Here is a 12,982-nt window from a genome sequence, read left to right as displayed (position 1 = left end):
GGCATAAAAGGTGTGAGGGCAAGGCGGAGGCACTGATGTAAATGTTCATTGGTGAGGGTGTTGCGGTATGTGTTTTTCACCATGTTCATAGTGGAAAAGGCAGATTCACAGCAGTACGTTGAGGGAAACATTGTAAGAATTTGAAGGGCCATCTTCTGCAGGAGAGGAACACCTGCCGCAGTAACCATCTTTGTCCAGAAGGTGACAAGGTCACAGTGAGATTCCTGCAGTGCTAGGTTTTCTTGTAGCTCAATTAACTCTGTTTGCAGAGAAGCAGCACTGGCCCATTGGAAGACGTTTGTGGCTTCATTTGAGAATTCTGCAATATTTTTGACAAGAAATGGATTTTCGATGCACAGCAAGACTTGTTTTCCCAAAGGGAAATCTTCAAAGCGAGTTTGGAAATTTTTAATCAGCTTGTCCAGGAATTCAGCATAATTGTGATGGTGATGTTTTCCTGCAGTCTAATCCAAAAGTCTTGGGAAGTGAAGCAGGTCCTGCTGTAAGTCACATTTGAACACCTCCAGCTTCCACTGGAAAGCACGGACAGCTAACATGAGGTCACACACTGTGCTGTTTTTGCCTTGGAGCTTCATATTAAGGTCATTAAGATGGGAAGTAATGTCCGTTAGAAAAGCAACAATTTCCATTTTCTCGTCATTCTTCATGAAATCCACAAACGGTTTGGCTTTTGCACTCTTCTGATCCAACAGAAATGTCTCCAGCTCTTTCCGCAGTGCCCAAAAACGCTCCAGTACCTTGCCTTTACTAAGCCACCGGACACTGGGATATCCTGCAGGGATCACATAGTGAGAACATTGAGGAGGTTGTTGACTGCACTACTGACTACATCAACTTCTGTATGGACACTTTAGTTCCAGTAAGAACAGTACGCTGCTATGCTAACAACAAGCCATGGATTACAAGTGACATCAAGGGCCTTTTGAACCAGAAGAAAAGGGCCTTTAAAGACGGTGATCAGCATGAGCTCAAGCGCGTGCGGAAGGAACTCCGAGTCCAGCTCAGGGCGGCGAAGGAGCAGTACAGGAGAAAGCTGGAGCAGAAGTTGCAGAACAACAGCATGAAGGAAGTGTGGGATGGGATGAAGATCATCACTGGCTGCAGCTCGAAGCAGGGTGCCACCATCGAGAGAGACGTGAAGAGAGCAAACGAAATGAACATCTTCTTTAACAGGTTTGACCACCCTAACCCACTCTCACCTCGGATTACTGCACTCTCTACACATCCTTCTGCTGATACCAACATAGGAGAGACATCCCCACCCACAATTATAGCAGCGCAAGTGAGCAGAGAGCTGAGGAAACTTCGTGCCAGCAAAGCAGCAGGTCCAGATGGAGTATCGCCACGACTGCTGAAGGTCTGTGCATCAGAGCTGGGGGGTCCTCTACAGCGCATCTTCAACCTGAGCCTGGAACAGGGGAAAGTCCCGAGGCTTTGGAAAACATCTTGCATCACCCCAGTCCCAAAGGTATCACATCCTGGTGAGCTGAATGACTTCCGGCCTGTCGCTCTAACATCACATGTGATGAAGACCATGGAGCGGCTGCTGCTTCACCACCTGAGGCCACAGGTCCAACACGCCCTCGACCCTCTGCAGTTCGCATACCAGGAGAAGGTGGGAGCGGAAGATGCCATCATCTATATGCTACATCGATCCCTCTCCCACTTGGACAGAGGCAGTGGTGCTGTAAGAATTATGTTTCTAGACTTCTCTAGCGCCTTCAACACCATCCAACCTCTGCTCCTTAGGGACAAGCTGACAGAGATGGGAGTAGAGTCATACCTGGTGACATGGATCGTGGACTATCTTACAAACAGACCTCAGTATGTGCGTCTCGGGAATTGCAGATCTGACATTGTGGTCAGCAACACAGGAGCGCCGCAGGGGACTGTACTTTCTCCGGTCCTGTTCAGCCTATATACATCGGACTTCCAATATAACTCAGAGTCCTGCCACGTGCAAAAGTTTGCTGACGACACTGCTATCATGGGCTGCATCAGGAGTGGACAGGAAGAGGAGTATAGAAACCTCATCAAAGACTTTGTTAAATGGTGCGACTTAAACCACCTACAACTGAACACCAGCAAAACCAAGGAACTGGTGGTGGATTTTAGGAGACCTAGGCCCCTCATGGACCCCGTGATCATCAGAGGTGACTGTGTGCAGAGGGTGCAGACCTATAAATACCTAGGAGTGCAGCTGGACGATAAATTAGACTGGACTGCCAATACTGATTCTCTGTGCAAGAAAGGACAGAGCCGCCTGTACTTCCTTAGAAGACTGGCATCCTTCAACATCTGCAGTAAGATGCTGCAGATGTTCTATCAGATGGTTGTGGCGAGTGCCCTCTTCTACGCAGTGGTGTGCTGGGGAGGCAGCATTAAGAAGAAGGATGCCTCACGCCTGGACAAACTGGTGAGGAAGGCAGGCTCTATTGTTGGCATAGAGCTGGACGGTCTGACATCCGTAGCAGAGCAACGGGCACTCAGCAATTATGGAGAATCCACTACATCCATTAAACAGTGTCATCTCCAGACAGAGGAGCAGTTTCAGTGACAGACTGCTGTCACTGTCCTGCTCCACTGACAGACTGAGAAGATCATTCCTCCCCCAAACTATGCGACTCTTCAATTCCACCAGAGGGGGTAAACGTTGAACATTATTCAAGTTATTGTCTGTTTTTTTATCTGCATTTTTTATTACTCTTTAATTTAATATTTTTGCTGCTGGAATATGTGAATTTCCCCCTGGGATTAATAAAGTATCTATCTATCTATCTATCTATTAGGGATGGGAATCGAAAACCGGTTCTTGTTGAGAACCGGTTCCCACTGTTTCAATTCCTTGGAATTGTTTGCCATTTTTGCAAACGATTCCCCTATCGATTCCAGTCGCCTCGAATGACGTCACCGCGTTGCGTAGCGTCATTTACCCAGCAGGAAACATGGCGCCTAAGCGGCACAAATGCTCAAAAGTTTGGTTACACTTTACGAGAAAGGATGACAACAGGGTAACTTGCAATACTTGCAAAGTAGATATTTCATCAAAGGGAGGAAACACTACGAATATGCAAAAGCATTTGCACACAAAACACGCGATAACCTTAAATGAATGTTGTGTTTTTGATCCGCTCCGGACTAGTGAATCTCAACCCAGCAGCAGCGGTAACATTTGCAGGTCCTCTCCCGTTAATACGGCAGGTAACTAATCAACTAACATTGCATATTATGTTAGCGCGATTTGCCTTATTGCAAAACCTGCTATTACTGTGCATTGCATTTAGATGACCATGACGAGAGAGACAGACAGACAGAGTCTGGCTGTCTCAGATGTTGGCAGTTCTCGCTGCAGTCTGCCGGTAGCTTCTCCTTTCACAGAGGCGGGGAAAAGTAAAATGACACAGGCCAGGATAGACGAATGTCACCGCAGTTTGTGGTAAAAGGCTTGCACCCATTTGCCACAGTAGATGTCCCCGATTTTCGGTAAGTGAATGTGTTTAATTGCAGGCTAAGTCAGAGAATGTCAAATTTGCGTGTTCTCCTCTTACCGGATGTTTCATCCGTTTCCATTTCTGAGCTGAAACATGTGTTGAAGGCAGCCGTCACTGCAGATGGATGGGCAAGTTTTAGTCAAGATCATTACCTCACAGTAACGCTGCATTATGTCAGGAATGGCCAGGCTCAAGAAAAAGTCCTCAAAACCAAACCAGTGTACCACGCACAGACAGGGACAGCTGTAGCAGAGGAGACTGATGAGATCTTGGAGGAGTATGGTATCAAAGTCAAGGTTGTGGCAGCCACTGTTGATAATGCGATCAACATTATTATTAACATGGATGTAGCTGTCAAAATAGTTGATGGTTGTAGAATTGCACAGTGCACAATTCCATTGGACTTGAGTTGATTGTATTTGTTGCTGGCTGATGTAGTTTTATTTTTGAGTGCTCAGCTCATATATACTTTTAAAAAGGAGAGTGTAAATGTTACTGGACATTCTTGTGTAATTGCCACAGAATAATTTATGTTATACTTTGTTATTGCTACAGAAGAATATTTATTTTATTATTATTTTACATTTACACATTTTTTTCTGGGGACCCCGTGGCACCCCATCGAGGAGCCGTAGGCTGTGGATCTCTTAAGATCTCACTGTTGGGTTTGTAAGGTCATGTTACTCCTAAATTTCTATCTTGTTCAAAGATATAAAACAAAGTTCTAAGCTAATCGACCCGTGTGTTCTCCTTTTTTAAAAATAAGAATCGATAGTAGAATCGATAAAGAATCGAATTGTTAAACAGAATCGAAAATGGAATCGGAATCGTGAAAATCTTATCAATTCCCATCCCTACCGGACATTGTACGTGACCGGTACATAAATCTGGCTGCCGTGAATGAGCGAGCGAGCGAGTATTGGGGGGGAGGCGGGGAGTAGCGGGAACGTTGCTATGACGATACTGTTACAGCTGCTGTGATTGGACATAGATGAAGCAACCAAACCGAGTAGAAACCTCAAAGATATATCGCGCGGAATCACAATTGCGCACTTCATTGAGAACTCATTTGGATTATGATTAAATTTGCATGTTTGTTTTGGCATCGGTCCAGATTTAACCGTATTTGGGTCCGGATGCGGACCGGAGTCCGCCTATTGAGTACCCCGGGTATATAACATCAGTTGCCCACTGACTTAAAAGAGGAGAGTTAGGATTCTTCCAGTTGAGCAAAATAAGTCTATGTGCCAATAGTGAAGTAAAGGTAATCACAGTTTGTTTGTCCTTCTCCACTTTAAGCCCCTCTCTGAACCCACCAAACACAGCTGTTAATGGGTTAGGAGGGATTGTGACACCAAGGCTGTCTGATAGGCATTTAAAGATTTTGGTCCAGAATGATGTTAATTTGGTGCAGGTCCAAAACATGTGGCCCAGTGAGGCAGGAGCTTGATCACAATGTTCGCAGGTTGGATCTTGCCCTGGAAACATTTTGGACAATTTTAAACAAGATGAATTTGCTCGATGAAAGATTTTAAGTTGAATAATTGAATGCTTTGCGCATGTGGAGCTCGAGTGATTTGGCTGCCTTACACTCCTTTTCTGAAATGTCGTGTGAGAGATCCTTTTCCCACTGAACTCTGGGATCTTTAAAAGTAAGGGACTTTAAAATGGTTCTATACACTATAGATCAGGGGTGTCCAACTCTGGTCCGGGTGGGCCACAGTGACTGCAGGTTTTCATTCTGACCATCTTCTTTATTAGTGAGCCGTTTTTGCTGCTGATTAATTTCTTCTGCCTTAGTTGTAATTGACGTGACTCAGACCCCTTAGTTGTTTCTTTTTCCTTAATGAGCAGTCAAACAATAATGAGATGTAGAGCAAACCACCACATGACCAGCTAACCTGAAAATAAAGAAAGGTGAAGGCCTCAGTCATGTTGGTCTGCTCAGGTCACCAAAACATCTTGACGATGGTCTTAGAAAAAACAGAAAATCAACAGTCTGCTGTGGCAGAATGAGAGCAGCAACAAGTCATGATGTTCAATAATGGCTTAAATACTCAGCAAGAATTTTCTTCTCATTAAGAGATTGGTTGGAGTGAAACTGGCTGGCATTTGAAGACCCAATTTAGCTGGTCATCTGTCAGCTTGTTTCACATCTCATTTCTGTTTGGCTGCCATTTAATGAAGAAACAAATCAATTCAGACGACTGAATCCTTAAAAACAAATGAAGGGAAAAGGAGTTAATTAGCAGTGAAAACTGAACACTGATTAGGAAAAGGGTTAGAATGAAAAGCAGCAGCCACTGCGGCCCACCAGGACTGGAGCTGGACACCCCTGCTATAGATCTTTCGGCTGAAGTGTAAATTAGCACTACTGATCTGGTTAGTTTAGTAGTAGAAATACGTACCGACCTTTGTACATATAGTAGGTGCTTAGTTTTTCATTTTTTTGATAAATTTTTCAGCCTGTCTTTCGTGAACTGTCTTGTCACTGGATGAAGGAGGAGGAAGAGTTTCTTTTTTAGTTGTTTTTTATTTCTTCACGTTTGTTTTGGAGCCACTGTAAATATTAAAGTAGCACCTACACTAACTTTCTTTGGTTTTGATAGAGTCTTTAGATTGGACTTTGTAAATATTTTGGCAAGACATTTGTTTGTCAAATAGTTTAGACACGGCTGGAATAAAACAGAATCCTGTTTTTTGAATAGTCTTTAACAGTATGAGTTTCTCTTATTCCATCGCCTGGTTGTTCGGTCTCGTCTACTGTGTGATGGACAGCCGGCAGCTCATCCCGGCCGACACATTCAGGACGCTAGATGGCGTCTTCCCTGCAGCCTAGAGGTGCCCCGGATTCCCGCAGGGCATCATGGAAGATGGAGTTTGGCTTCATCACAACCCTGCTGGGTACCCTGGGGACCATCGTGTGACGCTGCAGGGAGACGAGGGGATTTTTGCTTCCCAAATAGCCCATACAAGTCCCATATAGAAAAATACAAGTCTCCATCTGACCCGGAAGTGCTAATAAATCACATGGACAGAAGGACAGGAGCACTTCCGGGTCAAGGACTATATAAAGGACTATGGGAGACCCAGCAAGCCGAGCCGGAGTTGGGAGGGAGTGTTGACGGAGCTGGAGGGAGAGGAGGATCGTATTATTGTGATTTATTACTTACTGATTATTTGTGTATTGTGGTGGATGTGGTGCTTTAGAGGCACTATATTGAAGAAAATTAAATTACTTCTTGGTGCTTTTAAACCAGTCTCTGCATCTGTCTGTTGGGTTTCATGGGGCAGCAGTGCCCTCAAGCGTCCATTTACTGACAACTGACACCCCAAGTCGAAATTGTACAACAGTGTCCTTGCCCGGGGTGTCACAGATTCCAGTTAATGCCTCTATAATATGGCAAATCACCGTCACTTCTTCGGTTTGATTCCGCTCTACTCATGGTTGCTTATCTTGGGTTGATCCTAAAGAGAAGGCCAGCAGTTCTCCAGAGATACGAACACCTCACTCAAAAGGAAACGTGAATGGAAGAAGTCGTTAAATGTCAGTAATGTTGGCTATCCATGCTTATTCATTATTTAACATACCGGTCAGGAAGAAAACAAGAAACCTGCATCATCTGGTCCAGTGTTATGAACTGACGACAATCCATGAAACTCGGCACATTACTCCACTTAAATGACTAAGGAGTCCCATCTGAAATTAAGCTTCATACAGGATAAACCGGCAAATAAAGTTAAAAGGTCGTGCGCTGGCCTGGTGTGTTTACATTAATGTGTTCCTGTCAAGTTCTGAAGAAAATTCTCTTACAGAATATTGGATTTTTTCTTTTTAATTGTAGATATTTGAGAACATCGTGTTCCCACAGAGTTCTCGACGGCGGATTGGGATTCAAACCGTATTCTGATATGAAGACATTCACTGCCAATTTACCATAACACACTTTTATCCCATCATGCCATCCCTCTACATATTGCCGTAAAGGCGCTAGCTCTTTGGACCTCATATTGTGAGTTCACAGCGACAGCTTCCAAATGCAAATTCCACCCTTTTAATCACCAGCAGACCTTCTACCTGCTTAACAGTTAATGGAATAATGAGGGACCTGCTCACAAATGTCAAATCCTTTTGAGCCCCTGGAAACAGGGAGGCTATGCAGAAAAATACTTACAGGATATTTTTGATGAACCCCTTAAATTAAAGGTGAAAGTCTACACTTCAATCACATCTTGATTGCTTCATTTCAAATCCATTGTGGAGTCAGAATTATGAAAATCTTGTCACTGCACAAATACTTTATAGGCCTGACGGTATGTTTAGAGGTGATTACAGTGTAGCCTTGGTGGTCTATTTTAATTATTTTCTTTATTTTTATGGAACGTCTCATAAATAAATTAAAAGAGTGACATTGCCGCTAGGGGACTACTATTTTTCTGTGTTCTGACAGTTTCCTACAAAGCATAATCCGACGGGGAATCAAGCTAATGTTAGAAAATGGGATATATTAGAAAATGGAACAAACCTTAAGAAAATTGATCATGTCATTTCTTAGTGTCGTTTCCACTCTTCTTCTCAAGGCACTTGCACCCCCTGTCTAGAAGTGCCCGGATTCCAGCAGAATAAAAGGTTTTGTCTCGTCCTCGCAAACCACTCGTACACCCGAGTTAATGTTGAACACGACATGCTGAGGGGTACTCCAGTCACTAGGGCAAGTTACTGTGACTTGCTGGAGACCACTGTGAAGCCTGCTATTCGATCCAAGCGGCAGGGACTGCAAGATAATGACAACCACACTGCTAAGAACACCAAAGCTTGCCTGGAGAAACTGAAGTTTGAGGAATTGTCACATCCTCCTTATTCGCCAGATTTGCCACCGTGTGATTTCCACCTTTTAGGACCTCTAAAAAACATCTGGGTGTTCGTTGATTCAAGACAGATGACGACGTGAAGAAAGCGGTGCTCGAGTGGTGGCGAGGACGAGACAAAACCTTTTATTCTGCTGGAATCCAGGCAGGGGGCGCAAGTGCATTGAAAATGGTGAAGATGACATTGAGAAATGACGTGATCAGTTTTGTTAAGGTTCGTTCCATATTCTAAAAAATCCCATTTTCTAACTTTAGCTCGACTCCCCCTCGTAGAACATTTAAAATGGTGCAAAGAGTGCTCTGTGGCAAAAATGGATTTGAAATTTTTAAGATTTTCAACCTTTAAGACCTATGGTGAAATGAATGCATTCCATCGGAGAAGATGTTTAAAGGTTAGCTTTTTCATTACCTATTAACCCACCTTCACCAAGATCATTGGAAAACATCCCTTAACTCTTTGAGGGCTGAATATTTTTTCCAAAGAACTAAGTTTTCTGAAAAGCACACAAAGCAATCATTTCCCACATAAATCAACACAAAACGTCTGTTGCTATGTGCTGTGGCTGCTGTTGGCGCATGTTTGGCATCTCTGGCGGCAGTAGCGCCTCAATGGTCAGCAGGAATGCACGATGGGCTGGCTGCCTGGCTGTCTTCGCACAGCAGGCAGTGTGACGCAATCTGGTTTATACCTCTTGTCATCATAAGTGGTTGCCCTCCCAGGCGAACGCTGCCGTAGGCTCATCAGCTACACAAAAGTGTTCAGCACCACCATCAGCCAGGGACCGGTCAGACGATGCTGGTACCTCACTTTCGTTTTCAATATCCATCTCCAGACCACTTGCATCAAACTTGGAGTCTGACAAGTCAGAGTCCTATTCAACGAAATTACGTAAAACATCCATGGAGTATTTTGCTTTGCACATTCGCTTTGGTCTCTCGCCAGATGTCGATGCCATTGTAGAAGTTGTTTGCTCTTTGCTACTCACACACGCGTAGGGAATCGAGGTCAAATCAACAAAGCTATGTAACTGTCCTTCTAGCAAAGAGAGTCGAACTAAAATGTAAGGGGCGAGTTTCGTTGCAGTTTACAGCTGATTATTGTCCTCTACCCCTGAATTTGGACAAAAGTCGACATCAGCCCTGAAAGAGTTAAAATGCAAGACAGAACTAGTGTGCTTATCTTAAAGCCCAGAGCTTACTCTACGTTTTTATATTATATTAACTTTTAGGGGACGATTTGGGACAGTGCATCGATGTACAGAAAAAAGCTCAGGAATGAAGATGGCCGCCAAGCTAATTAAATTTCGAAACGCCAAAGACAAGGTAGGTGTGCGTCTCTTTCATTTGTAGGTTTTAATTAAAGATTAACAATTGATGTTCCCGATAAATAGTGTTCATTTTCTCTCTTTTTATATGTTGATAAAGTAATGGAATCTCTTTGTAAAACATTTGCAACCTTCTGAAATGACTATTCATGCCGGCGCCGTGTATGTTCTGCTTCCACAGGAAGTGATTAACAATGAAGTACAAGTCATGAATCAGTTGAGCCACCCCAACGTGATCCAACTTTATGATGCCTATGAGGTCAAGAATGAGATTATTCTGATAATGGAATAGTGAGTATGCTGTTTACTCAAACCACCTTTAACGTAAAATGTATCTTTAGTAAATATATTGTTCACGTTTGCTATTAAAATATTCTGCAAGAACGGAGTGGCAGTGCTATGGTATGGCTTACAATCTAGATGACAGGTTGCAGGCCCATTTTTTTGGCCCATATTGCATCAGTGCTGTGAATTTTCTAAGCCTTAGAAATCCTACCTTATTGATTTGAGGGCAATCCCTTAATGCTCAGACTAAGTCAGCGCAGGCATGTTTGTGCGATTTGTGTATTCAGGGTCACGCAGGCTGGGCTTTTACTGAATACGGCGACATGCAGGATGACTCATTTTGATCCCTTTCTGCTTTTGTTGTATGCCTGTTGTCGGTGTAAACAGTAATGAACCAGTCAGACAGCAGTTTTCTAAAGAGTAATTTATTTTGCTTTAAATCTTAGAGCTGTTGACAACAATATTATAGGAAGTCTTGCTCAATTGAATTCATCTCATTAGGCACATTTATATATAATGTCGTGTCTGGCTGTTTCTCTGCGTGAAACTGCTGAGAGTCTGTTTTCTTTGGTTCATTTATTCTTCACAGAAATTGGTCTGGAAAGTTAGAGTTTTTTATATCGATTAGCGTGCAATGTACACGCTTTTTAATTTTTGAAAAAAAATTCCATTTGAAAAGCTCCCTGTAATGACAAGTGGCTGATATTCGATTAACGCTGAGTGAGACCAGTGGTGGCCAGTGAGAATTTCTGCATATCTCCTGATGGAGGGCTGCCTCGCAGTAAGGAGACCGGGGTTTCTCCCCGTGTCTGTGTCTGAGTTTGCGGCAAGTGCTTTGGATTCCTCCCACAATCCAAAGACATGCAGGGTAGGTGAACTGGAGATCCTAAATTGGCCTTAATGTGTGCTTGGGGTGTGTGTGTGTTCTCCCTGTGATGGACTGGCACCCTGTCCAGAGTTTGTTCCCTGCCTTGCATCCTATCCTAGCTGGGATAGGCTCCACCAGACCCGCGTAACCCTACCCGAGACAAAACAAGTTCAACGGGTTCTGTTGGAGGTGCAAAAGTCGTGACCCAGAGGCGTCAGAGCTGAAAGACCCACCCAGGACCTTCTGCTGGTCTCAGAGTGGCTATGTGTCACTGGAGAAGGTGAAGACTGTTAATGTGAATAGCAAGTATGGTTTGCTCTGCAGTGCGTGAGTGTGTAGTGTTTATTTTTCGAGGTTGGATGAGGTTTTTCTTCCATTTTTTTGCAGTGTGGATGGAGGTGAGCTTTTTGACAGGATAATTGATGACAGTTACCATCTGACAGAAGTCGACGCCATGCTGTTCATTAAGCAGATCTGTGAAGGTATTCATTACATGCACCAAATGTACGTCCTGCATTTAGACTTGAAGGTAATTTTCAGAATGATGCTTTTTTTTCATTAGGATATTTTGCATTAAATTATTTTTTTTCACTTAATTTCATCTGTATGTAGTAATGATGCAGACTTCCCAGAAAACCTAGCGATCATTATTGATGCCTCTCACTCTTTGCAAAGCCAGTTTAACTTAGATGCATTCTTAATAGATGTTCTGTAACTGTGAAGTGGCCCTCGGCCATTAAGCTTGCATTCCTCCAAACCTTCCCACTGTTGTGTTCACACTCAGGTACACCAAAGTTATGGTGAGAGCTAAAAGGACCAGGAGTTAAACCTTACAATAAGTCACACAGGCAAAGGTCAAAACTGAGAAGACAAAGATAAGCCAAAGGGGAGAACCAACAAGGAGTAGCCTAGAAACCAAAGTCAAAGCCAAAAACTCCTCTCCTCTCTCCTTATTTTTATAAGCCAAACAACAGAAAACCACAAGAAAGTGTTTGGTTTATTCCCTGAGGGGTCACGTTATGATTCAGTGATGCAGCATTTATATGTACCGGCCATTACTGTCGGGATCTGGGAGCAGAGCCGTAGCGGGGCAAAATGACACCTGGTGCCGAAAGGGCAAATAAGCAACCTTCTTAAATGAAAATGGGTACAACAAATTTATAATATTCACAAAGACAACAAAAAACGATTATTTTTGAATTTTATTTTACACTACTAGGGGGCTCTGCCCCCTGCCCGCTTTGCTTGCCAACCCCTGTGTTTCGTTTGCTGGATATACAATACAATTTATTTTTGTATAGCCCAAAATCACACAACAAGTGCCGCAATGGGCTTTAACAGGCCCTGCCTCTTGACAGCCCCCCAGCCTTGACCTGCTAAGAAGACCAGAAAAAACTCCCCCCCCCAAAAAAAAACCCTTGTAGGGAAAAAATGGAAGAAACCTCGGGAAAGGCAGTTCAAAGAGAGACCCCTTTCCAGGTAGGTTGAGCGTGCAGTGGGTGTTTACAAGAAGGGGGTCAATACAATACAATACAATACACAGAACAGAACAGAATAAATCCTCAATACAGTATAAAAATAAAAATTCTAGAAGTATGGAGTAGAATTTCACGTTAGATGATATCACATAATATGATTTGGATTTGTTTTAAGTCCTGGAGACCTCATTCATCAAGCTGCCTCCCCTATTTTGCCATTCCACATCTGAAATAGCGCTAATCCAATGAAAGGACCCCTCATTCCCACGTCCCCATTCATCAGGGATGACTTTACCTTAGGCAGGCAATCTACAATTTAAAGAGATTGTTATTTTCTTGTGAATTGTTACATATGCATTATTTTCAGTTTTTCTTTAAAAACTTTTGTACAAACAATACTTGTTTCTTTATTTCCTGCCCCGCACGTGATTACATCTGTTTCTTCCCAGATGTATAATGCTGCTCGTGTTGTGAAGGGTGTCGCGGCTGAACGTACGCTAAGGATATGCCTTTGGATCATTTGCTGTCTTTTTGCTGCTTGCTAGCTGCCTCTTCTGCCTGTCGCATGTCGTTGTTTTAAGAGCTCAGAGCACATGATGCTTGCCTGCCAAAAGCAATCCAACAACTGCTAACGTAGAGGTCTGT

At 43.4% G+C, this 12,982-nt stretch overlaps 1 protein-coding gene across 1 annotated transcript in view; it reads left to right on the top strand.

The window, feature by feature from the left end:
* LOC114658459 (myosin light chain kinase 2, skeletal/cardiac muscle-like) overlaps positions 1–12,982 on the top strand; it is an 88,082-nt gene that overhangs the window by 34,457 nt on the left and 40,643 nt on the right. Inside the window, exons 6-8 of the mRNA XM_051932556.1 lie at positions 9,611–9,704; positions 9,888–9,997; positions 11,247–11,388. Coding sequence (XP_051788516.1) covers positions 9,611–9,704; positions 9,888–9,997; positions 11,247–11,388 — 346 coding nt within the window. The remainder of the gene's footprint in view (positions 1–9,610; positions 9,705–9,887; positions 9,998–11,246; positions 11,389–12,982) is intronic.

The sequence above is a fragment of the Erpetoichthys calabaricus genome, chromosome 10 (genome assembly GCF_900747795.2).
Source record: "Erpetoichthys calabaricus chromosome 10, fErpCal1.3, whole genome shotgun sequence".
NCBI lineage: Eukaryota > Metazoa > Chordata > Cladistia > Polypteriformes > Polypteridae > Erpetoichthys > Erpetoichthys calabaricus.
The sequence above is the reverse complement of the archived record's forward strand: the minus strand, read 5'-3'. Positions and strand labels throughout refer to the sequence as shown.